We start from the raw sequence: 27,498 nt of genomic DNA, 5'->3' as shown, positions 1-27,498 counted from the left end.
AAAACGGCACCTCAGCAAAACGTCACCTCGGCTCAAGCGAAAACGGCTACTATATTGCCTGGCGAAAACGGCACCTTATTGTTTTTTACCTTAGTCAAATATTCCTACTTACTTATATTGGAGATTTTACGTGCGCTTTCCGACTGCAGCGTATTTCGCACACGGGCCCGTCCAGGCCATTTAATGTGTTTCCGAAAAGGGGGAAAAGTTGTTTGGCAATCCAGTAGGGGTGTTTTAGTGGTTGCTTATATAGAATTTTGGAAATTTTGAGATTTGGAAAAAATGCCAAGAGGGTTTGGGGGGCGAACTAAGGGAGCTGAGTATGGAAGTTTGTTAGTTTGATTATGTGGTTTGGTTTTGGTAGTTTTTTGGGGTTTTAATTGCGATTTATTAGTCCTGTTTTGATTAAGTATACGCCTAAGGCTTTGAATTATTCTATTTTATTTTGTGGGTTTAGGATTGCTTCCAGAGTAAGAGCCTTATTTAGATTTAGGGTGGTTTGTAGTGTAGTTCGGTGTGTTAGGTAGCGGGTGCAGTGTGCAGAGTGCGTGTTCTGGGGTTTCTTGTTGTTTTGCAATGTGGGCAGGTTCCTGTTGCGTGTTTTTTTAAATTATTTTGAGGTGGTTAACTTTGCCTTAGTTAAATCGTTTGAGCTTTTAAGTATTTGATTTATTAGTTCAGGGCGGTTTTTGGTGTTTTTATTTTGGAGGGCTTGTAGACCACTGAGCGAGTCTGTAAGTATTAGGATTTTTTGGTGTTTTTTAGATTGTTGATTATGAAGGGCTGAGGCCATGCCCATTAGTTCGGCCGTGAATATTGATTGATTGTTTGGGAGTCGGTAGGATTGTGTGGCTTTAGTTGGTTGTGTGATGTGGACTCCGAAACCTGTGTGTTTAGAGATCGGATCTGAGGATCCGTCTGTGTAAATGTGACACCAATTTGGCCAATTTTCATGTATGTATGCTAGTGTGGTGGTTTTTGCTATGTTTGGGTCGGTTTGTTTATTTATTGTGCTAGCTAGTTTTATGTCTATTTTGGGTGTTTTAAGTTTTGGGGTGAAGATATTTTATTTTTACAGTTTTTTCAAGATTGTTTATTTGTTGTTCATTTAAGCAATTGGTTATTCTTTGGGATATTGGAGTAAGTAGAGGGTGTTTTCGAGCTAGGGCTTGGTTTTTGGGGCTGATATTTTTGTTTATTAGGTTTTGGATTAGGGGGTTGGATTGAGACACGGCCCAGAAATTTGGGGTTAATTGTTCCATACGTAGATTTAGTGGCATTTCTCCTGTTAAGGCCTGGAGTGAAGTGTAGGAGGTGCCATGTTGAGTGCGTGTTATTAGTTTTAGAGCCTGATATTGGATTGAGTCTAGTTTTTTGCTTAGAGATTGGTTTAGGGTGTCGTATATGGCACATCCGTAGTCTATTTTAGATCTAATTAGTGATATATAGAGTGAGAGGAGGGTGTCTTTGGACACACACCAGGCGTGAAACCACTTTGATCTGGGTTTATGATGTTATTTTGAGTTAGGTAATGTTTTAGTCTGTTTTTAGCCATAGATTCCATGACTTAACATAAGTTTGAAGTTAAGGAAATTGGTCTATAGGAGTTAGCCTGATTATAGTCCAGGCAAAATAAGGTTTCACTTGGAACAAATTGCAACAGAATTTATTTTACCACAATGCATTTCTACAAGGTCCCGAAAACAACATACTAAAAGTCCCAAGCAATCCCAGTTTGGGAAATATGTCTAATTTGCATAATCCAATATGGCCACCAATTATCAATATATCTTCCATATGTCAGATGAGGGTCAATGCTTTGATGAAAAAAAACATGTGTTGCATTGCGAAATAACCATGTTATGTTTCTAAAAAGATATTCACAACAACTGAACGTTTTCGACAATTGACAAATCTGCAAAAATTCAAGATGGCCGCCAATTTCAAGATGGCCGCCAAGTTTCCTAAATGTGTGTTTACACTGTTAAATCGTTTATCTCTAAAACAGTGTGCTAGGACTTATATGCATATAACTTGGCACACTAACTCACTGAAGTATAGTTAACACTTTGAGATAAGAAATTCCGTCACCAGAGCCCCCTGGTGGCCCACATTATTTTTGGTCAAATAAGTGATATTAAACTTATATGGTAACTTGCAAACACCAATAATTGTGAGATGTTAAAACAAGTTTACATTAGAAATTAGCCTCTACTCCAACTATAATCCAACTTAGCTTATACGCAACACAACTTATTCTGAAAACATGACATGCTTTGAAGAAAAATAATAGAAATTAAACTCACATCGTCTCTTACAAACACAAATAATTGTGAAATAAAACAAGTAAGAAATTAGCCCCCTACTCCAATTTACTCACCGACTCTGATTGGGAGGCGCAGTTAACTTATTGTGAAAACACTATACGCTTTGAAGTTTTAAGTACCTTTACTCAATTTAAGCTGAAACTGTATTTAACAGGCCTTACATGGTGCTGTCAGATTACAATTATTCACAATGGCCTTTCGACGTGTTGCATGCGAGAAGAATGTCAGAAAACAACAACATGCTGTATCATGTGATAACTGTGATATGTAAATAAACCATATATATTACTACCGACACATAGTAGCCGTTTCGCCAAATGCGGTGCCATTTTCGCCAGAGAAATCGGTGACGTTTTGCTGAAGTGCCGTTTTAGCCTGCACCCCACCAGGTTATGTGGACGTGAAAAAATCTCGTTGATTCTCGCGAGACGTCCACCGCCACCAGCAGAAGCAGTGAGAAAGGTTAGATGTAGGCCTAATATAAATGTAGAATATTACAGCTCGACTTATGTTTCAGAGCATTTAATTGAACTAATACATTTTAAAGTTATTAATAGTTTCAATATTTTGTATTATTTTGAGAATGTTGACTCGACCCATTATAGTGTTCAATGTCCGCCCGAGCGGTACAAGGTCATTCATTTCATGCATGTGCGTACTTGATGATATTTCACCTTCATGTTAGGCTACAACACACGTACAGGGTTCCACAGGACACGGGTTATATTTTCAATTGTATCATGATAACTAGATAATATAAGGCCTACACAACATTACTGTTGCCTAAGTTCGTGGATACGCGAATTTGCACGTTCTTTTGCCAATAAATCACGCCTCACCTCTCAGGAAATGTTTCCTTATTGTAAAGATCTCTGCCATGTAGGCCTACAATTCATCGTCTGCTTCCTTTGACTTCCCAAAACATTTGCTATGCCAAAAAAGTAGGGGACATTGGAAATCATCAAGACATATCTTCTGATCTAGGCAAATCGGTAACTGGCAAATGAAAATAATATGATATCAGCTTGGGTATAGGTGATCAGATCTAATGGTTGGTGTGATGAGATGGTTGGGGCACCAGGTCGTTGAAGAGGTCGGGAGTCAAATTCGAAATTTTCATTTTTGCATCCAATGCAAATCGGGTAAAATATGTTGGCCAGACATGCACGAATTCTGCAAGGCCGATTCAACTTATGACAGCTTCTCTCATGTTGTTCCACTCATCTGTGAGAGCAGCATGCACTGAGTTCATTGAGAGACTGAGTGGTTGTGGATTTTGACGTGAGGCACACATTTGCCAATAATGTCCCTGACGTGTTCAAAGGGGGGTAGGTCAGGACTGAGAGCTGGCCATGGCATGATAAGACGTTTTCCTGTTGTAGGAATTGGGTCACAGTCCTGGCACGATGAGCTTGTGCATTATCATCTTCAAAGATGAAATGTTGCCCAACACATTGTACAAATGGCACCATGATTGGTGTAATGATGTTGTCCCAATAGTATTGACATATGTCCATGGACAAAGTGGAGCGCAGTTTGGCCAGTCAGTCATTATGATACCACACCGCCCCGTATGCACCCACCCCCAAAACGATCATGCTGTATGATGTTATGTCCATAAAACACTCATTAAGACGTATACAAACTCGATTCCTACAGTAATAGAAGGTCTGGGCATGTACTCTTTCCACCAGTTGTAAGTTGTTGCCCTTGAGCATTCCACCCCTTTCACATGCTGTCTGAGATCACATGCTTCATGACTGTCACAAAATTGTTTGGAAGCCTGCTTTCTAAGGAAATGTTCTTGCCACATAAATCACTTACTTTCATTGCCAGACATTGGTGTATTTTCCTATGGGTTCCCCTCAAAACAAAATATCCCCTGCTTTTTTGGCATAGTATAGATAACATGATTAAACAGGTGATGCTTTGTAAAAAATTGTATGCCTGTTCTGACCATCTGATTCTCTTGGACCTACTTTAGAATTCAATACACTTTGCCAACATGTCACTTTACCCTATGATGTAATTTGTAAAGTTTTTTTTGTCAGATACATAGAACAATGCCCTGTGACATCAGTCAGGAACAGAGTTCCTGGGGTTATCAATCATGCTTTTGTTTGTTTGTTGTTTAACACTGCACTCAGCAATATTCCAGCTATATGATTATGACAGCGGTCTGTAAATAATCTGGACAAGACAATACTTTGATTGATATCATGAGCATTGATCCATGCAATTGGTATTCGGTGACATGTATCAACCAAGTCAGTAAGCCTGACCACACGATCAGTCGTCCCAACCGTCTAAGCAGCAACCATTTTGGTGGCCAATGTGACTTATTCTATGATTATGGACCTAAATTTGTCTACTGCTCGCCACTTTACTGCTAAAAAGTAAACACAACTGGCAACAATATCTGTTTCAGATACAAATAGATAGTACTTGAAGATCTCGTTTACCAAGTCATGCTTGCAAGACCATTGTCAGTACTGCCAATACCTGATATACATGATAACCTAAAATGTTTCATGTCGTGATGTTTATTTATTTCCAGTTAATACAATTACAGGGTTTTCATTAATAGCTGGGGTATTTTGTTCTCTGCTGCAATTGCATGAACATAAGTGATATTGTACCAAAAGGAAATAGCCTTTAAAGATATAGAAACAGCCTTATAGATGTAGTTTATAGAGGCATGAGATTTTGTCTTGCCTCTGACATGTCTTTCAAAACTGAAAGTGATGTCCTTAAATCGAAAGTGCTCATAAATATGTTAAGACATCTACAAGAATAGGACTATTTTTTACTTCTACTGCATTACTCCTTAATGCATATTACTGCTTGTTCTTGACAGAGAAAAGAGCTGTGTGAAGGTCTTTGCTTGAAGAAGTTGCTCCAACTAGCTGATCCAACTAGCTGAGAGGCCAACCCATCACGCAGCTCTCACGTGACCAGAGGAAGTGACGTCACGGATCATCACATTACTCTTGTCACCTGATGAGAGAAGACCTGTTTTTCTTGTAACATAAAACTGGTTCAAACCCTCACGTGTTTGCTATTTGAGTTAATGTTTTTTGTCTTTGTGTTGTGCATACGGTTTGTATTTTGTACATTCTATGTTTGATAAACATGTGCATAACTTTATTAGACACTTACTGGCGTTTTCTTAAAAGAAAACATAAGGCCAGGTGTTTTGTTGCTCCAAGTAGCCATCTTGAATATTTTGCGTAGCCAGCTGTTTGTGGACTGTTTTGCGTTCTATATTCTTTTGCTTGGTACCCCACGATTGGTGTATCATTGCATGTATTGTTTTGTTTGATTGTATGTTGTCTTACGTTTGTTGTAATATTTGTTTCATAAACCCACATAGTGGGATAAACAAATTAAAGCATACATAATCGGGCGGGGACGCATTGTGATTTTACACTGCTAGGTTGCAGATATCATGCCCTCCTGCTTAAAGTGCCGGCGCAATATGTCGGTGTGGGATCCCCACCCCCTGTGCCTTAATTGTACATCTCAATGCCACCAAGATCACCGATGTAAAGATTGTTTACTGCTTTCACCCACAGCTTTCAGTGTGTGTGCACTAAAAGCAGAACACAGCAGGCCAGGAAACACCGGCGCAGGATGTCAGACCTTTCCGAGGTTTCGCCATCCAGATCGGCCATCTCGGATGACCTCCGACCTCTTCTGCTTCCTTGATGTCGGTCCCCAGGGTTGAAGTCACGTTGTAGGGTGGCGCTGGCGTACCAGACGGCGCCTATACCTTCCTTCGGACAGACGCCTGGTCTCCCACAGGTCAGATGCTCGGTCTACCACAGGCACCCCTGCCTACGGTACAGGTGCCCCTGCCTTCGGCACAGACGCTCGGTCTCCTACAGGCGCCCCCGCCTTCGGCACAGACGCTCGGTCTACCACAGACGCCTCCGCCTATGATAGATGCCTCCCTCCTCCAGTACCTGCAGTACTTACAGGCGAGACAACCGGCGACGCCAGCACCTTTACAGCACCTAGACAGGGTCAGAGATCTAGGAGCCGCTCCCCGTAAGGCGCTCCAGTGGCTATCGATCCGACTCCTCGGAGGGCGCCATCAACTCTTGTTATGATGACACCCCTATGGACGGTGGATCCCACCTGGGTTTTGACCAGGTCGCTGACTGGTTGGCTGACAGATTGGAGGCTATCGCTCCCTCGCCTGGCAAGACGGCTATCAGTGCGGACCCCACTTTGATCCCTCTTGACCCACTGATCAGAGACATGATCTCAGCCTTGGACGAGGACTTCAGAAAACTGTCACTGACTCCGTCCTTCAGGGCCCCACGGGATAGAGATGACTTCCCAGTTCACTCTCTTCAAGTTGCGGACCACACTCACTCCTTGGATGAGGACATGCACCGCTTGACGGGATCGAACCACTCCACCTCAGTCCGAGTCTCTGAAAACAAACTCGCCTACGTAGAGACCGAAATTCGCCACACGCTCAAACCCCTCTCTCTGATGGCGTCAACCTCCAAGGCCATACTGCAGGACTTAGCAGAGGACAACCCCCATAGGATTGACCATCTAACCACCATCTCCAACAACAGGTGGAACAGATGCGCTCCCACATGTGCGCCGCTCTGATCGAGCTCACTACCACCAGACACCTTGGGTATCTTGCCTTGTCCAACTGGGCCCCAGACTTCAAGAGACCTTTTGCGCCAACCCCGGCTCTGACCTCTTTAATGGACAAATATCCGAGACACGCCCGGGTCTCAGCTTTCGCCAGTGATGAGACGTCTCTCAAGGCCCTGGCCAAGATGTCTCAGCCAGAATCTGCTAGGGTGTCCCAGGCTGGCTCCTACCAACCGCATCACAACTCCCTCCGGTCCCGGGGGCGGGGCGCCACCTCAACCCCTTGAGGCAGAGGCAAGGGGAAAGGAAAGTCCTCAGGCTCATACCAGCCCCGTCGCGGCTACCCCAAGAGGGGTTATGCCAGCCACAGGGACCTCCCATCCCCAGCCGTCCAAGTTGTCGACACCCCAATAGGTGCGAGACTGGCTCACTTCTGGCAGAATTAGGAGATCCTTGGGGACCCATATGTCACCATCCAACACGGGTACAAGCTGACACTTGTAGACGACCTGCCACTGACGTCGTCACCCATAGTGGACACATACCCCCCAACTCAACAGCAGCTTCTGAGCCGAAACATCACGGCGCTGCTATACAAGAAAGCCATAGAGGTTGTACACGCCCCAGCCATAACACTGGGCTTCTATTCACCCGTCTTCCTGGTCCCAAGAAGGACTAGGGACAAGCACAGGATGATACACAACCTCATGGCCTTCAACAAACGCTACCTGGCGCGTCCACCGTAATTCTGGATGACCACGCTCAGGCTACTGCGATCCCGGATCCAGGTGCAGGAGATGCTCATCAGCCTGGACATCGAGGATGCCTACCTACACGTCCCTATACATCCCCACGACCAGAAATTCCTCCACTTCATCTTCATGGGAGTCCATTACCAATGGGTGGTCCTCCCGTTTGGAATTTCTTCAGCCCCGTGGCTATTCACACGGCTTACCAAGCCGATAGCCTCGTACCTCCATCGCCCGGACATCCAGTTCGAGGCATACATAGATTACTGCCTACTGGACCATCTGGACACGGTCACTCTACTCCGCCACAGGGACTTCACCATTCGACTCCTATACCAGTTAGGGTGGAAGATCAACTTCAGGAAGTCAGAGTTGACACCCTCCAAGCGCCTTCAGTTCATCGGGGGCCTCTTCCAGACGGACCTCGACCTCATCTCTGTACCAAGAGACCAGTGGGAGTGCATGCAGGCGCACCTGATTCGCGCTCTCCACCTACCACGCACTCTGCGCCAATGGCAAGTCCTCCTGGGCCTCCTAACCTCGGCACAGGACTTGACCTACAGAGGAAGGCTCCAACTGCGCCCTGTTCAGATGTTCCTGGCGCCCTACATCAGACGCCAGGACCCCGCTCTATCCATCGTTCTCCCGGATCATCTCAAGCAGCATCTCTGGTGGTGGACGGTGGAATTGAATGTCTTAGGTGGCGTCTCCTTGACAGGGCTTATGACCTCTCTACGCCTTTTCTTAGACCCGTCCATACAGGGATGGGGGGCACACCTGGAGGGACAGGTCGCCTCAGGGCTGTGGTCCACCGATCAGTGCCTCTGGCACATCATCAATCTCGAACTGGAAGCACATGGCACATTGCCCAACCACCAGGAGCCTTTATGACGACAAATGGCAATCCTTTGAGAGCTTTTGCAGGAGTAAGCACCAAGACCCCACATCTGCATTGCCTCCATCTGCGACACAAGCGTAAGCTCAAGAGCAGTACCATCATGACCTGCCTCGTGGTGCTCAACTCCGTCCTGGCAGTCCCGAAAGATAGAGGCATGACGAAAATCCCGGAACTCCAGGCACTGCTCCGCTCCTTCAGGCTGGAAGACCAAAAGGCGAAGTTCCGTCCCACGGCCTGGGACTTGCACGTCATTCTCACCTTGCTGAGAGACGCACCTTTCGAGCCTCGCGTCGTCATTCTACAACCTGACGAAAATGACAGTCTTCCTACTGGCGCTCGCTACAGCAGCCCGGGTCAGCGAGTACACGCCCTAGACAACACAAGGGTCTGCTTTGAGCAGGGAGCACACGGATTAGTGCATCTGGGCCTGTGCTGGGACTTCATTGCAAAGAATCAGCTCCCAGGCCAGCCTGACAGATTGTTCCTCATCCCCCATGTCATTGATTGTGGGCGAGGAAGACGAACCAGAGCTCCGTCTTTGTCCGGTTAGAGCGCTTTGTTGCTACATCCGACAATCCGAGGAACATCGTAGACGACATCTTTGTACCGGTATCTGCGACCTCGCGAGTGGAGGTCAGCAGCAACACGATCACCCTCTGGTTACAAGCCATCATCCTCCAGGCCTACGAGGCCGCGGGAATGGACCCCTCCACGCTCCAACAATCCGCATGAGATCCAGGCGGTCGCCTCAACCATGGTGCTTCACAGCAACTGCTCTCTACGCGCCATCATGGAGGGATGTTTCTGGCGTTCCAACACGGTCTTCGCCAGTCACTACCTGCGAGATGTCGCTTTGGAGGACGTGCAAGGCACGCACAGCTTTGGTCCGCTAGTAGTGGCCCAGCAGGTCAAATGGCCGAGTGCTATTGTCAGGCTGTGCAGTACTAGGACATAACGCATACCTGATTTTTCCCATCCATGTCATGGTCATCCAGGCCGACCACAGCCGAAGACGGGCTGAAGGAAACGGAGTTTCCTATACATGGAGTGGTCACCTGATGCCGACCACACAGTCTAGGATTGGCTAGGGAACAGAGTCTGGATATAACAGATGAAAGGTCCACATCTGAAGGTATGCCCATCCCCGTTTCCATCGGATAAAGATGCATTAAGGAGTAATGCAGGATAAGTAAAAAATCTAGTAAAATCCTAGATATTTTTTATATTTGTATACTTATCCTGCATTACTGCGTCTAAAGGGACCCGCCCATCGCAGATCTACCTTCCCATGTTTTGGACTACAGAGTAATGTGATGATCCATGACGTCACTTCTTTGGTCACGTGAGAGCTGCGTGATGGGTTGGCCTCTCGGCTAGTTGGAGCAACTTCTTCAAGCGAAGACCTTCACACAGCTCTTTTCTCTGTCAAGAACAAGCAGTAATATGCATTGAGGAATAATGCAGGATAAGTATACAAATATAAAAAATATCTAGGATTTTACTTGTTCTGTTGTAGTGTACAGGAAAAGGTGAAGAAGGGGATGCTTTTATTTTTGCTTGTAATGGCATTATGCAAGCACCTTTTTTGTTCTCCAATGTGTTGATGTACATCAGGGAAAGTTCATATCAATGTAATTTCAGAAATTTAAGAGGGAAAAAAATATGTTCCAGTGTCATTCAGTTAAGAAAACAAACAAAAACAAGCTGTGATAGGAACTTTTTATCAAGTGAACAATGATGAAGTGTTCAGCCTAACAGAATATAAATATTCCCTCATCCCTTCAGCTTAATCTGAAAAAGGCAAATGAGATAAATAATTACAATGCACAAAAATCCCCTTTCACAATATTATTCTTTGTTACAGATGAGTGCTCAGCTTTTGAGAACAGTGGCACGAAGTGCCAGGATCCCTCACCAGAGATCGATCACGTCAACATCTGTTCGAAGGCAGGATGTTGCATTAGATCAAGCTCTTAAAGATAAAATTCATCCTAAAGTTGGTGAGTGAAACTTTTGGGTCAAGTGTGGTATCGGTTATCTCCACATTTTCATTGTCCATCAAATATGTATCAGTGTTGGCTGAAGAGCGCTTTTTTGCGTCTTGGACGCACTAATATGAGTTCAGACGCCCCTGCATAACGTGTGGGTCTTGTGGACCCAGTGACTGGATCATTATTAATTTCGGAATTTCATATCAAATGGCCACTGTTATTGTAAATCAAAGCCGTAAGGCATTTATTGCCTATAAGACAGCGAAGCATGTTGATTAACACATCCGTTTGCTAAATCAAACCAGTTTCATTATCCTCTCCCTTCTTTCAACAAATGCCCAAACCGGTTTCTTGACGTATATCTTTTTTCGGTTTTGCATTTTTATGAGCTACATCCTTATGGCATTAGCATTCAGACTGGATAACTCCCAACAAAATGTTGAAATGCAGTGCCATCTACTGTTGTTATTTCATAAAATCGAGTCAGAATTCACCATCGGGAATCTGGATAAACTACAGGGATAATTGCTATCATTATCAAAAGAGCAGTCTAATACCCTGAAAATCAGTGTCTAACTGACGTAGCTAAGGCATTTTATAAGTTTTGGCAACTTTGGAGATATAAATTTCGAAACAATTTTGCGAGGGCACGAGGCCTAGCCAAGCAGGATCAGTAGCTATATCTGTGCTTGTAGACCTTCGCGGCTTGAAACCTTCTCCACAAATTAAAATAGTTGGATTTGGCCGAAATATGTTTGAATTGTTACCTTGTTTCATTTTGTCGCTGTGTGTACATCTGACTACACTTCTTAACGTTATGACAGGACAGACCGACTGTCAACAACGTCTGACCGTGGCCGTGACGTCTCATAGACAAGGGTTAGAGTAGCTTCCCTTTGTCAAAGGGCAGTTACTCTAGCGAACAGACCGGTGGATTGCCGCAATAGGCAAATAAAAACAATTGTTGTTTTGCGTATATGTTGCTTCGCCTCTGTATAAGAAACAGATTTCAGTTGGAACTATATTGGCTACTGTCACTGTCCGACTGACACATCACTTACCCTGTGACACAATAAATATTAATGCACGCATTCCAGGAAAACTTGCAATGTTTCGGTAATGTTTGTGAGAGAGGGAAAGTGACTTTGAAGCACAGAATTAAAGAATGACATTATATGATAAAGAGGTTATCACGCTTGTGTGTCTGCGGATGGTAAATATCCTGCAATAGGAATAAACATTGTATTTAGTGAGCCTAGGCGATAACCTCTATATATGGATATATCTTCGGATATCCCATTTTAGAACATTAATTATTCCACTGCGCATATTTAAAAATATTACCATTAGTATTAACAAAACGTTAAATTAGTACTTATATTTCTGTTTTCTACTTGAGAAGAAATTACAGTAATATTTATGTATTTCTGTTCATGTTGACTTTATGGGGAATTATTTGTGAGGACAATAATAGATTGTTTTGGAGGCATGTTTACCGCCATCAGCTGTTCATTTCGTTGGCATGCAGGAGACAACAATCTGCAGTTATCAAATTTTGACGATGTGTGTTTAGATCGTAACTTAATATATTCAAGGGGCGGTCGGGTAGCCTAGTGGATGAAGCGTTCGTTCGTCACGCCGAAGACCCGGGTTCGATTCCCGACATGGGTACAATGTGTGAAGCCCATTTCTGGTGTTCCCCGCCGTGATATTGCTGGAATATTGCTAAAAGCAGCGTAAAATCATACTCACTCACTCACTCACTAATATATTCAAACTGATAAAAGAAATAGCGACAGTTTGTTGGCCAAAAATACATTGCTTACATTCCAGTGCTTTCGTCAATTTCGCTGTCTTATTTCTATCTGGTATGTATGGTATCAGAGACTGGATCTCTGACCATATCAAATTTAATCTTATCAATATGGTCTTTTCAAATAATTTGACAGTTCAGTATATTATTGCTCCAGGTTCGCCCTTTTGTTTAATTAGCAACAATTAGGTCATTTATTTGCTGCAGAAGGTGGTGTGTTTGCCATGTGCAGCAGCCAGAAATGCAATCTCATTAAAATCAGATCTTAGTTTTCGCGACCTCTAAACAAAGATCTGAGGACATCTCATTACGGATCATGTCAGAACGACCTTTCATCTGACCAATCAGAGCAACGCTTAGCAGATCATGAAAGTGACAGTTGGAATGTGATTTTTTTATCATCCTTGTGCAAGAGTGACAAGTTATGGCTTTATGTCTGTATTCACACAATGTAGACCATCTATTAGCCATTCCAGAATGTTCTTTTGTTCAGTTTTTAATTTTTTAATCGAGTATATAACAAAATATGTTTCGAAAGAGAGATTGCCAGTTTGAAACTTGTGCCGTAAGGCTCGATCAGCCCGCCTTCTGATTGGCTATTGCTGACTTCTTATTGGTTATTCCATTGGTCGGTCAAAGTTCGCAAAAGTTCGGTCTGAAATGACCCGTAATGGGATATCCTTGTTTTGCAGCAGCGAGAACTAAGATCTGATTTTAATGAGGTTGCCAGAAATGTCACTGGAAGACTGTTGACATTCACCATGTTCATGAATTACATTTGAAAGATTAAGTCTTAGTTTTCAAGTTTTATGGACGTATTGTAGTATATTCTAAAAAATCTAAATCCAACTTGCTGTTTTGCCATGAGAAATAGTTCAAAACTTGTAATTCATGCTTGGTGACCATTCTTGCATGAGGGTATGCTCATGAAAACACAGTGCCATCTTATCTAAAGACAAGGCGAATCTCACCTAAAAAACAATCGTTAGAAATTGTATGTGAAATTTGTATATTATTATGGAGAAAGAGTTGTAGGTATATTAATTTGCTCGTAATTTGTTTTAAAACTTTACCCGTGAGTGCCTTTTTTTCTCTTGATTTCTGCATGGACGCACATACATGTACGTCTTTGATTTGTGCTAGGATTTAAGTTTTTGAAAATACCTTTAATGACTAGGTGTTGCAGATCACGGAATAGGATTTTAGTCCACTACCAAAGTGTATTTATTGTAAAAACTAACACTTGTTTTGCCAATCGGGGATAAAAAATGTTACGCGCTCCATCATTGTCAGCTGATGCAAAGCTCCATGCAGGGATATTGGAATTGGTTTTGCACAGTAAGAGGTAGCATGCAGTGTTGCGAGTATGCAAATCACTGTTTTGATTGACAGCTTTTGACGATTGAATAAACTACCGTGTAAGTTTTTTATTGACACTTTTATGGACCATAGATAATTTCATGCAAGCAATAGAACATTTTTTATTTTTGTAGGTGAAAATGAGAGTGTCAATGCAGATAAAACTATTGAAAGATGTTTGCAATTTTTAATCCTGATGATTGACTGCATCAGTAAACTTGTGATCTTCTGTCAGGTACTTACAGACCGCCGTCATATAGCTGGAATATTGCTGAGTGTGGTGTTAAACAATAAACAAAAACAAAAACAAAAACAAAAACAACAACAAATCTTTTGTCAGGACGTCTGAGCAGAAACCGTGACTCATCACTGAAAACAATGGTTCTCCGTCTCTGTAATGGCCAGTTGAGATGGTTAAACAGCACTGTCCGCGTAGTTGGCGATGCTGTCGTTTAAGGATTGGTCCCCCGCTAGTCTCCTTGGACGTATACCAGCATCACGCAGACGGTTCAAGGCGGTTACCCGGGTAGATACGATATTCTCAGGTGTGGCAGAGGTTGCTGTAGCAAACCTTTTCCATAAATATCGTAGACAGATGAACCTGTCCTGTGAGGGTGTGGTGACACCAGAACGTAGCTGATCATGTGTTCTATGCTGTTGAAAACTGTGCCAAGGCCTCCCTATTGTACTCTGGGACATATTCTCAGGAACACTGGACCAATGAAGCTGAAACATCACATACTTATTCCCACCAAATATGACAGCCCCAATCTGTTCATGGATGTCATAGTTGCCATATTGAAAAACAACAACTCTTTATCATGTTTATTGACATTTTTGTTAAAATGCATTGAAATATACGATGTTTAGTTGCTAGTGGGGCTCAACAATTTTGTTCAGTTTTGCGGAAATTTTTTATTTAAGACTTTATTTGTCCTTGGTACTTTGACCATTATGGCATGTTGAAAGCTTAAACCTCTTATGGCCATTGCTCAGCCATCTTTCAAAATGTAATGAAATTTGTGTATTTACTACATATGGCGTAGTGGGGCTCAACATATATCATGTATATATTCAGTTTTTTGTGATATTTTGAATTTTGACCTATATTTGTCCAAGGCCCTTATGAAGATATTTTGAAAAACATGTTTATGGCCACTGATCAGCCATATTTGCTCAAAATGTACAGTCATGCTCTTAAATTCACTCAAAGTGGAATTTTGGCTCTGACAATTTCAGAGGAGGCGTTTGCATACAAAAGAAGCTGAACTTGCCATGTATGTCTTTCCCTTTGATGACATGATATTTACATCAAAACATTCGCATTTTACCATGTTTACTATGTTTTTTTAATGGAACAATTGAAAAAAATGTATGGCTTTGGAAGATGCTATATTCTCCTTAGCATGTCTATAAGTATATAAGGATCAGAGTGGAAACACAGTAATGTCTTTGTGTTTGGGAAAAAAACCATCAAAACTCTTCAACCCTATGTATAAGACGACCCCCCTTGAAAGCCCCCTGTATCTAGGTACGAAAAACTTGCCTTATTTGCATCGATATTAGGTAGTTGACATGCAGTACCCTCACACAGTTGGCACGTGACCCGGATACAATGACCTCACATAAGAGCACATTACTGCACATTACTGCCTTCACGGATAGACATGTATTCTGTTATTAAGGCTCCACAGATTTCCGGCATCCTTTCCCTTTTTTATTTCAACTTTTGCATTTATATTGTTTTGTGATTATGCCTTTCATGGTACTTCCATACGTATATTTTAACGTTTTCCCACTCATTTGTAGAGCTGGTCATGGTAATATTATGGGCGTATTGTTGTCCCATTCGTCATTTTGGCCACAATTTTGTGTCTTGCGTTCTGAATTCTTTTATTTGGCTTGGATAATTCTGTTTTAAGTAATGTTTTGTGTGTGGTTTACAGTGGTTTAAGCATTGCTTTACACTACTGTTGCATAATTGTTTTCTCTTATAAACTTGTCAGTTTTTGAGTTACAATATGCCTCCCGTTTCCCGTTGTATGCTTTCCACATCAATATGACATTGCTAAAATTACAGAATATATGCCTCGTATGCTTTGCCTCGGAAGCAAATTGGGCCGGGATCCTCACCCTCACTGCCTAGAATGTACGAGTTCCTGTACATCATCGTCCCACTCCCTCTACCTAAACGTAGTTAGGAAGTGTCAGATGCAACATGCTCTTGGACACCCCAGGATGTCTGACGCAACGGAGGCACATTCCACCATCGAGATTGATGCCCTCACTTCTATAGCCTGACGCAGCTCCACGTCATTTCGATCTGGTCACCGTTCCATTAGTAACTATCGTTTGGATTCCACAGAGGGATCCTTTCAAACTAAAAGACATTTTGGTCTGAATCAGCTTGCAGACTGTATGGCCCCATCGTTTAAAGCGCCCTGTTTTAGGAGAGATGACTTCCTGTTCACTCCTTTGATGTGACTGATGGGGCACACATGTTATTTGTTAGTTGAAGACCTGCATCGCATGACTGGTTCTTCAAAGACTACAACGATCCGCTTGGCAGATACTTGCTCTACTCTACTCTCCATCCCTGCTCAAACAGATCACCTGCTTTTTCGACCCGGTGGACAGTCTCTAATTGCAATTCAACATACAGCACCTAGTGGCAGCTCCACCCAGACATGTTCACCATGATGTGACAAAAGATCAACTCCCCTACATCGTTCTGTTTGTCACATTCTAGAACTGCCAACTGACAACTTAATCTCATCGGTTCCGGATCCGTTTGCAATAGCTGTCGAAGCCTTCAGCATTCCCTGGGAAGGACTTAGCACGTACACTTTTCAGACTGCGGTTCTCCTTCCCAGGGTTCTTCAAAAGATCCAGGCCACCAAAAACCTGTTGGCCGATGAGAAGTTGGTTTGTTGGCCTCCCGAGACCTTGCCAGTGAAACCCCCAAGAAATTCCTGTATGGCCAAACCTCCTGTTACACCCGCACAGCAGGTTACCACACCCGAATCTCGCTGTATTGCATTAGCCCATTGTCCGTCTATGACGACATGTGGTACTCCTTCCAGTCCTTTTTCTCAGACAAAGACCCGGATTCAATGACAACATCACCCCAGTTCTTGGCAAATGTCGATTGAAAGGTTCTACCATCTCTACCTACCTGGTTGCCATTAATCCGGTTCTTGCCATTCCAGATGTTCTGAAATGATAAAAAACTCAGAACTCCAGGCCTTGCTGCCCTTGTTTCATCTTGAAGACCAGTAAGCCAAGTTCAGACTGCCGGCTTGGGACCTAAACATGGTTTTACGGGCTTTTTGGGCGGCTCCCTTCAAACCTCTCCATTCGTCTTCCTTATACGACCTTATCATGAAGACAATGTCCCTTCTGGCTTTGGCCACCGAAGCACGGATCAGCGAGCTTAATGTCCTTGATGTTTCCAGTGTTCTGTTCGAACACTGTGCTCTTGGAGCTGTTCGGGGGGCACAGCTAGCCTAGTCCAGAGATGCGTCCCTTGGGCATGCCAGAAACCTATGATTGTGGGTTCGAATTCTGGTTCGCACTGTCTATGTTTCTAGGTTTGTCAGCACCATACCCATGCTCGTGGGTTTCACCGAAGTGGTAATTGTCTCAGACCTGCATCACTTCGGGCTTTCCTCCCACATTAAGCTGACATGCTGCAATATAACTGAAATACTGTTAAAAGCGGCGTTAAATCCAAACTAACTCACTCACTCACTTTTGGAGCTGTTTATCGCTGGCTGTGCTCTGGAAGAATCAGCTCCCAGGACAGCCGGACAGATCCTTTACCTTCCCCGCCCCTCTCTCCATTAATTGGGATTGAAGATGTACAGGTACTCCTCTTATTTTGGTGCATGCTCTGTGATGCTTCATTCGATGCTCTGAGGTTCGTCAGAAACATCTGATACGCAGTGGAAGTCTTAAAAATAACTCATCAAAACTTAAAAGTTAATGTCTGTCTAATAACTGAAACTCCATAATTTACACCATATTTGAATTAACCCATGATTTCAGAAACAATTTCTAAATTCACTACTTACCACGATTTGTACTTATTTGACAATGTTTTAGTCCTTATTTGACTATGAAAAACCCTTATTTGGTTTTATTAAAGTCCTCATTCGACTTTACAAATACTACAATTGTGCCCTGATTTGACACTGTCAGAGGCAGCCACTGGCAACATGGCTGCTCTCTACCAAGCATGACTAAAAAGTGACAAGCCTAGGGACAGAGTTCCCCGCCGCACACATTTGCGCATGCCGCCCGTGTGCCACATGCTGCTGTCCAGAACACCACACCTAAACAAGTGATGATGCATTCGCGCAAATGTTTTTGAATGATTTGTGATCCTTCTGTTCACCATTGCCGCCACTTTTTCATCCCGGTATCTTTGATATCGCAGATGGAAGTCAGCCTACCACATGATCACCCTATGGCTTCGTGCCACCATTCTTCAGGCTTATGACACCGCTGGACTGGACCCTCCCAGAGCTAGAAACCAACACGAGATCTTGGCAATCGCCTCTACCCAGGCGCTTCTGCCCTTTTCCATCGTAATATTGGAAAAGTACCTGAATTTTTTTGACAGTTCTTGAAAAGTGCTGGAATGTAAATAAAAGTCTAGCTATAACAAAATCGCTACTGAATATTATTTTCAATCAAGTTTTTATTCATAGTTTTCTTCCTGTCACCTACAACATAAAAAGAAAGACTGTCTTCTGTATATTATAGGTTATGCATGTTAATTCCTTTGCCCATTGTATTACTGAATATGGTTTAATTAATGTTATCATGAGTGGCACTTAAACTCTAGACGGGTTTCAGTTCCTGTGACAGACCTGGCAGACATCTCTGTTTTGGAGATGAGCGCAAGCTGAGTCCTTGAAAACAAATGTTTTTCCCTGAAAATTGCTTGAATTTAGAACCCAAAGATCTGTATGAACTCTGTTCAGATATTTCTTTTGCATTAATTATTGTACAATTTTGTTACACGTTATTCTTTACAACAGAATGAAATCACTGCATGTATGGTTTAGAAATACCATTTATTGAAAATGTGTTTTAAGTACTATACTCATGCTTGCTCTTGGTTGCAGGAAACCGTGACATAGTTGGCTGGGGCTTCAATGGATGTGCAAGTTATGTTGACAGGCCAGAGTTTCCCTGCCCAGCGATTCGATTCAAAGAGAACTCAGCTGATGTTGTAGCTCTTCGTGAAAAAGAAAAAGGAGACTGGAGTAAACTTACCTTGGAGGAAAAAAAAGCCTGTAAGTAACAAGTGTAACTTGGAGCATATTGAAAAGGTTGTCTTCTGGTTGCAGTTTTGCATAAAATGTATTGGCCTTTGATTTAAAAGAATAACAAATAATGTGGAACGCTATTTATATTTTGGTAAGATATATTTACTTTTGATGACTGCCAAAAATGTTTTACAAGATGTAGTCAGGAATAACATGCATAACTCACTTGACCAATTTGAAATCAGATGGTCAGTAATGTCAAAAGTAGGCATCAGAATTACCCAACATTTTCAATACTCTGTGATAAGTCCCTAATCTCTAAGCACAATTTGTTATCAATTTGTAATCATCTTGGTGCACTCTGATAATAACACTGCACATGGTGTATTTCCCGTGACCTCCACTCTTTAGTGACTACCCCAGAACAGGCATCTCTATTCATCTCTCACAGCTGTCCATATTTCTGACCTTTTATATATTATGCAGTGTTCACGTTTAGCGGTAATTACCATTTTTTTACGGGTAAAATTAGGCTTGGACTGGTCATTCATGTGACTACCAGTCCCTTTGAACCTGCAAAGTACCTTATAAATCTTTGTTGTTGAACAAGACATCAGCAATATTCATATAAGTATATTTTTCGAATGAAGCCAGCTTGTCTGTTAGGTTTACTATCAGGCATGATCAGGATTACCCCTTGTCTATTTTTAGTGCAATGACATAACATTTCAGTTGCTTCAAGGTTAAATATATATATGAACTTTGTGTGAATGATGTGTAGATCTAACTAGGTTACTCCAGAGATGACATCATTGCAGTAAACATGATGTTGAAAGAATTAAAACCAGGTAATTTTCATATATTTGTTTAATTGTTGAATGTTGGGACTGACAATAATAGGAGGGGACTGGTAATTTTTAGAGTTTCAAAAGCCAGCGGGAACACTGATTATCTATATTATTCATGCCAGTATTCCACTGATTGCTGTATTTTCTTGTGTCTAATGTGCACTTGGGTATAAAGCAGATACACAATAATGGCTAAAATTTATCTTGTAATGTGTGGTCCAAAACTACATTTGCTTGTGTTGTCAAAAACTAAATCATATTGCTTCTTGTGAATGAACAGGAGATGACAAACTATGTCAATGTCATGTTTGACACTATCTATGAAACTACAAAGCCCATTGAGCTGAAACTTAAACAGACTACAACATTACCTAACTCAAAATAACATCATAAACCTACATCAAAGTGGTTTCACTCATGGCCACTCAACCATGTCAACCTTAGATAACCTTGCCCGTTTAGAGCAGGACATTAAAACAGGACAACTCAGCAAACAATATACTACAGGCATCTTCTTAGACTTCTCCAAAGCTTTCAACATGGTATGGCACGATGGGCTAATACAAAAACTACAAAAAATAGGACTCAAAGGTCAAATAATAAACTACATCCAGGACTTCCTAAACAACCGTAAAATAACCGTGGGTATAGACCAAATGCTATCGGATCAATGATCCCAGGTATGGTGTCTGTGAAAAGTGCTCACAGAATTCCGATCCTATTTTAAGCATGGCAGCTATAGTGGCTACATTTGGAGAAAAAAAATTTAATGGCTATTAATCAGCTTTTCTTTAGATATTTTTATAAATCCGAACTTTATAGGGACAGATCATTTATTATAGGGAAGATGGAGGGTGTCATGAAAAAATGTTCCATGTATGGTGGGTGTCATGAAACAAATAACTTGCATGAATGGGTTAATTGCAGGTAATAGCCAGTCTTAAACCTTGTAAATCTTGAAATTAATGCATCTCTAAATTAATACGACTGCTGACACCTAGCCATAAATGCGACTCAAAATCAATGCGATATCCCAGTTGAATGATACATATCCTTACCTTAATCCAAACAAACACAAATAGCACCACTTATTAGCACTGAGTAAAGCATTTCTGTAATAACACTAAACAGTGTTTTTCTAAAAACAACACACTTTATATGTTTATTCTGCTGACTGCCATTAAGGAAGTTCAAAGGCAATAAGATAATTTAAGTAACAACAGTTCACTGATTGGAGTGGTCAATGACGCCTAGTTTGTCATGGAATCTATGGCTAAAAACAGACTACAACATTACCTAACTCAAAATAACATCATAAACCTAGATCAAAGTGGTTTCACTCCTGGCCGCTCAACCATGTCAACCTTAGATAACCTCGCCCGTTTAGAGCAGGACATTAAAACAGGACAACTCAGCAAACAATATACTACAGGCATCTTCTTAGACTTCTCCAAAGCTTTCAACATGGTATGGCACGACGGGCTAATATAAAAACTACAAAAAATAGGACTCAAAGGTCAAATAATAAACTACATCCAGGACTTCCTAAACAACCGTAAAATAACCGTGGGTATAGACCAAATGCTATCGGACCAATGTCCTCTAGAAAATGGCACTCCCCAGGGCAGTATCCTCAGCCCCACACTCTTCAATATAATGGCCCAAAACCTACTTCAAAATTCTCTAAACAAAATACAGCTATAGGCTGACAAATGGGGCTTCTCCCTTAACTTAGAAAAAAATACAGGAAAAGTATTTAAACAAAAAAACATGAAACCCGCCTCCCAAAAACTGATACCTTTACTATCGGGCAGTTTGGCCAGGACTACAGGACTTGTGCCAATTTCTAACCCTGTTAGATCTAAAATAGACTACGGATGTGCCATATACGACACCCTAAACCAATCCCTAAGCAAAAAACTAGACTCAATCCAATATCAGGCTCTACAACTAATAACACGCACTCAACATGGCACCTCCTACACTTCACTCCAGGCCTTAACAGGAGAAATGCCACTAAACCTACGCAGGGAACAATTAACCCTAAATTTCTGGGCATTGTCTCAATCCAACCCCCTAATCCAAAACCTAATAAACAAAAATATCAGCCCCAAAAACCAAGCCCTAGCTCGAAAACACCCTCTACTTACTCCAATATCCCAAAGAATAAACAATTACTTAAATGAACACCAAATAAACAATCTTAAACAAAACTGTAAAAATAAAATATCTTCACCCCAAAACTTAAAACACCCAAAATAGACATAACACTAGCTAGCACAATAAATAAACAAACCGACCCAAACATAGTAAAAACCACCACACTAGCATACATACATGAAAATTGGCCAAATTGGTGTCACATTTACACAGACAGATCCTCAGATCCGATCTCCAAACACACAGGTCTCGGAGTCCACATCACACAACCAACTAAAGCCACACAATCCTACCGACTCCCAAACAATCAATCAATATTCACGGCCGAACTAATGGGCATGGCCTCAGCCCTTCATAATCAACAATCTAAAAAACACCAAAAAATCCTAATACTTACAGACTCGCTCAGTGGACTACAAGCCGATAAAGCAGCTAAACTATCTCTTAAAATCACAGAAATAAGCTTAAACCTACCCATCTCCAAAACAGAAATTAAAAGTGTCAACAAACAAAAAATCAACCAAAAAAAACACTCAAATAGCCAAATCAGAAAGGTTCTCAAAAAAACCCTAACCAAACCAAAAATTCTACATCCGTCCAAAAGAATCGACAGAGTAATCACTAAACTCCAAACAGGACATACCAACCTAAATAACCACCTCAAAATAATTAAAAAAACATGCAACAGGAACCTGCCCACATTGCAAACAACAAGAAACCCCAGAACACGCACTCATACACTGCATCCACTACCTAAAGCACCGAACTACACTACAAACCACCCTAAATCTAAATAAGGCTCTTACTCTAGAAGCAATCCTAAACCTGGCCGGGCCCGTGTGCGAAATACGCTGCAGTCGGGAAGCACACGTAAAATCTCCAATATAAGTAAGTAAGTTTTTGTTATCCAAAGTGTGCAGTGAGGGTGTCTTATTGTTGATAGTCATTTTGGAGACAAATGCAAAGTTTCATTAATGCGAACAAATACCTCTTGCATTTTTTTCATTTAATTTACGCTCGCGTTAATTTCAAGATTTACACTTCCTGAAATTCGTACTTTGGGTTAAGTCAGATGGAATATATAAGGTTGATTGAGGTACTTGTGTGTTAAGATTTTTCAGATGCTAATGTCAAGACGTTGTTTCAGGCTAACGTTTATTTTATTGAAATGCTATTAGAATGGACAGTTTCTGTGAGGGTGGCATTTTAGTAACTTGTTGCATTAAGTAACTTGCATTTTAGACTAATGTTAGTTTTGGTATAAACTTATATATATATTAGGGGATGTCATTGGCTCTATGTTCTTGTATCATAATTTTGCTATTGCAGTGTACAGGTCAAGTTTCTGCCAAACCTATGCTGAAATGAAAGCCCCAACTGGAGAGTGGAAGTCTGTGCTGTCAGCAATTCTGCTGGCACTGTCTGCAACTGCATGGATAGTCATGTGGATGAAAAAATATGGTTAGCATTATTAACCAGACCCATGTTATTTGGGACATATATTAATGTTTCGTCAGAATTGCATCAGCACCGCAAACATGTTTTGAGTTTTGGAACCATTCAGTGCCCAGACATCTCCTGCATATTATTTGAAGTATGTCTACTTTAAAGACCCCTGTTTTAGACCCAGTTGAGAATAGGTTCCCTGCACTCTACTGCCTGCCATAAGAGTTGACTAAATTGGATCAATTTATCAAGCACTTGCTTGTTCATCATAGACTCAATTATTTACAGATTGCTAGGGTAAAGCTGGTATATAATTGCAAACTGATGCGCTAAACAACATTCACTCATTCAATCTATTATAGGGGGCACGGGTGGCCCAGTCGTCTAAGGCGCCGCGATTCGCTGTGCAGAGTTGCGTCCCTTGGACACGCCAGAAACCTATGATTGTGGGTTTCGAATCCTGATTCGCCCCGATAATGTTTCTAGGTTTGTCAGCACCATACCCGTGCTCGTGGATTTCACCAAAGTGGTAAACGTCTGAGACCTGCATCACTTCGGGCTTTCCTCCCACATTAAGCCGACACGCCGGGATATAACTGGAATACTGTTAAAAGCGGCGTTAAACCCAACTCACTCAATCTCTTATAACCCAGGAATGTAGGGCTGGGATGAGTGCAAATTTACGGCACTGGGTACCACAACCCCAAATTTCCCGACCTTACATTGGTCCCAACTGTAGGTCTCAAGAGTTCGGTGCATAATGTCTGATTGGGAATTGTTTTACCGGAGCCCTGGCTAATGCTATTTTTTTATAAACATTTAAACAATGAGATGCATACACTTAAGTCAACTGAAGTTATATTTTTACTCAAATGCATAAAAGTCAGAAACAATAGTCAAAAAGAAATGTCAACATAAACAACTCTATTGTCTATAAACAACATATAACGTCACTAACCATGGGTCCGTGTAGTCCTGTGAGTACCTCCTGATACTCCTCACGACACCCAAATTACCAATCCCAGCCCTACTGGTATGCTTTTGAGACAAGGTCATGGTCATCCCCTGAAAATATGTTTGTATACCTGATAACTGAAAACATTTACTGTAGGTCACTGAAACTTGCTAATGTCCTTAGGATGGTGCCAGTATCAGAAAGTTTCAGTCATCTGTTTGTCAGAAGTCACTCAAGGTGATTCATAAAGTATAGGAGACATTTACCATTGTACCTTTTTTAAGTTGTCTTCCCTCCTCGGTATCTGTAAACATCTCCTCAGAAATCACTAGATTAGTGTAGCTGAAACTTTGCAGGCATGTTCCTATCAATGATTATTATTATCCCCCGCCGCGCGAAAGCGCGAAGCGGGGGATATAGTATTCACGACCGTCCGTCCGTCCGTCCGTCCGTACGTCCCACCTGTTTGTTGCCGCGATATCTCAAGAACTAAACACTGGATTGTCTTCATATTTGGAACTATGGTGTATATACAGACTCCGCAGACACCAGTCGGTTTTGGTGACCTTGATCCCATTTTCAAGGTCACAGCAGACAAATCTGCTTTTAGAGTTGGAAAACGGTGTTGCCGCGATATCTCAAGAACTAAACACTGGATTGTCTTCATATTTGGAACTATGGTGTATATACAGACTCCGCAGACACCAGTCGGTTTTGGTGACCTTGATCCCATTTTCAAGGTCACAGCAGACAAATCTGCTTTTAGAGTTGGAAAACGGTGTTGCCGCGATATCTCAAGAACTAAACACTGGATTGTCTTCATATTTGGAACTATGGTGTATATACAGACTCCGCAGACACCAGTCGGTTTTGGTGACCTTGATCCCATTTTCAAGGTCACAGCAGACAAATCTGCTTTTAGAGTTGGAAAACGGTGTTGCCGCGATATCTCAAGAACTAAACACTGGATTGTCTTCATATTTGGAACTATGGTGTATATATAGACACCGCAGACACCAGTCGGTTTTGGTGACCTTGACCCCATTTTCAAGGTCACAGCAGGCAAATCTGCTTTTGGAGTTGGAAAACGGTGTTGCCGCAATATCTCAAGAACTAAACACTGGATTGTCTTCATATTTGGAACTATAGTGTATATACAGACTCCGCAGACACCAGTCGGTTTTGGTGACCTTGACCCCATTTTCAAGGTCACAGCAGGCAAATCTGCTTTTAGAGTTGGAAAACGGTGTTGCCGTGATATCTCAAGAACTAAACCTCTCGATTGTCTTCATATTTGGAACTATGGTGTATATACAGACACCGCAGACACCAGTCGGTTTTGGTGACCTTGACCCCATTTTCAAGGTCACAGCAGGCAAATCTGCTTTTGGAGTTAGAAAACGGTGTTGCCGCGATATCTCAAGAACTAATCGCTGGATTGTCTTCATATTTGGAACTATAGTGTATATACAGACACCGCATACACCTGTCAGATTTGGTGACCTTGACCCCATTTTCAAGGTCACAGCAGGCAAATCTGTTTTTGGAGTTGGAAAATGGTGTTGCCACAATATCTCAAGAACTAATCGCTGGATTGTCTTCATATTTGGTACTATGGTGTATATGGCGGGGGATATTTCGTCACTCTGTGACAAATACTTGTTGGTTAAAAAATGTGATTTTCAAACCAATTTTCATTGTTTGGCAGTAAGGGGAACGGGGGTCCAGTTGTTGAAGGCGCTGCAAGTCACTTTATTCCTTTGAAATATTTCTATGTCCTTGGGTCTGAATGGGGGTTTACCCTGATGATGGTTATTTGTTTGTATCATATGGTTGCTTGTTGGCTTCACGTAAGGAGTAAACCTTGTAAGACCTGTGCCATTTCTTGCTTTCTCTCATATTAAGACATTTGTATAACAGACACGATTCAAAGCGTCAACTCCCGCTTACTATGTTGATAGTTCTGTAAAGAATTCAGCGTTGGGAACTGACACTCTTATAGTATAGAAAGATTGCATTTTATCATGTTTGTTGAGAATCATTAGAGAAAAAGATTTTGATGTGAAACTGTCAACAAATTGTCATTTCAGTGTACCCTCCAATGCCATCAACGATAACCAGAGAGTGGCAAGAAGCACAGGTTGAAAGAATGCTTGCCCAGGGCCAAGGACGTATTGAAGGCATCTCGTCAAGCTATGATTATGAGAAGGGAGAGTTTAAATAACTTAGGTTTGATATTCCAGAAATGACTTGATATAAAATGTTCTATATTGTTTGTAATGTGCCATTCAGTAATTTTGCTTTAATTACTTCAGTGATTTCATGTCAAGAATTATTGTACACAGTAAGCAAAACATTCTAAAGAAGACTTGTGGAATGTATTACATAACACATGTAGCAATAAAAGGAGTGGCTTTGGGAACTTTCATTTTTCAATTTGGAGCTCACTTTATGTGAGCTCTTCTCATGACCTTGCCTATCAGCCTCAGTGTTCATGACCAGTAGAACTTAAGCACACATATAGTTTGAAGTGAATTGGAATGAGTGGCAAATGTCGACACCTCTGAAACTGCTCGACTGATCAAGCTGTAATTTTAAACATATTTTAGCAAACTGCAAGCCATAAAAGTGTGATTACTGAGTTGCTTGCCCTACATGATACTGTAACGGACGTTTATCGTTGACATAGGATGAACATGAACACGTGTGTTGTTACGAAACTTCTCAAGGATTGCTCATTCCTTCCTTTGTCTTGAGAGACATACAAAAATACATAGGCAACCAACGCCAGCCTCAGACAATTTCGTGGCTACTGTGTCAGGGACACAGTGGTTTGAATATGTTTGGAATAAGCCTGCGTTAGAGATGGTTGACACTCATCTTTCTTCCAAGGTAATAACATTCAAATATTCTACCTAGTTCTAAGAAACTATTTCTCAATTACCGATTTAGATGTGCCATCTTGTAATGATGTTACCAAGGAAGGATACATTTGATCACAGGGGAGGTACTTTGAACAGCGTCATGACATCAGCCCATTATCACGCGACTCAAAA

At 41.8% G+C, this 27,498-nt stretch overlaps 1 protein-coding gene across 2 annotated transcripts; it reads left to right on the top strand.

The window, feature by feature from the left end:
• Window positions 1-2,662: 2,662 nt before the first annotated feature.
• LOC124148423 lies at window positions 2,663-26,864 on the top strand. 2 transcript variants are annotated; one of them, XM_046519508.1, is made up of 5 exons: window positions 2,663-2,789; window positions 10,459-10,594; window positions 18,890-19,060; window positions 23,371-23,502; window positions 26,533-26,864. In XM_046519508.1, exons 2-5 carry the CDS (start codon window positions 10,459-10,461, stop codon window positions 26,664-26,666), a joined length of 573 nt encoding a protein of 190 aa, XP_046375464.1. In that variant the 5' UTR covers window positions 2,663-2,789; the 3' UTR covers window positions 26,667-26,864. The 2 variants fall into 2 exon arrangements, with proteins under 2 accessions (XP_046375464.1, XP_046375463.1); XM_046519507.1 differs by lacking the exon at window positions 2,663-2,789 and adding an exon at window positions 2,958-2,978.
• The last annotated feature ends 634 nt before the right edge of the window (window positions 26,865-27,498 follow it).

The sequence above is a fragment of the Haliotis rufescens genome, unplaced genomic scaffold (assembly GCF_023055435.1).
Source record: "Haliotis rufescens isolate VD_foot unplaced genomic scaffold, xgHalRufe1.0.p SCAF_19, whole genome shotgun sequence".
Classification (NCBI taxonomy): Eukaryota; Metazoa; Mollusca; class Gastropoda; order Lepetellida; family Haliotidae; genus Haliotis; species Haliotis rufescens.
This window is presented reverse-complemented; position numbering and strand designations above follow the sequence as displayed.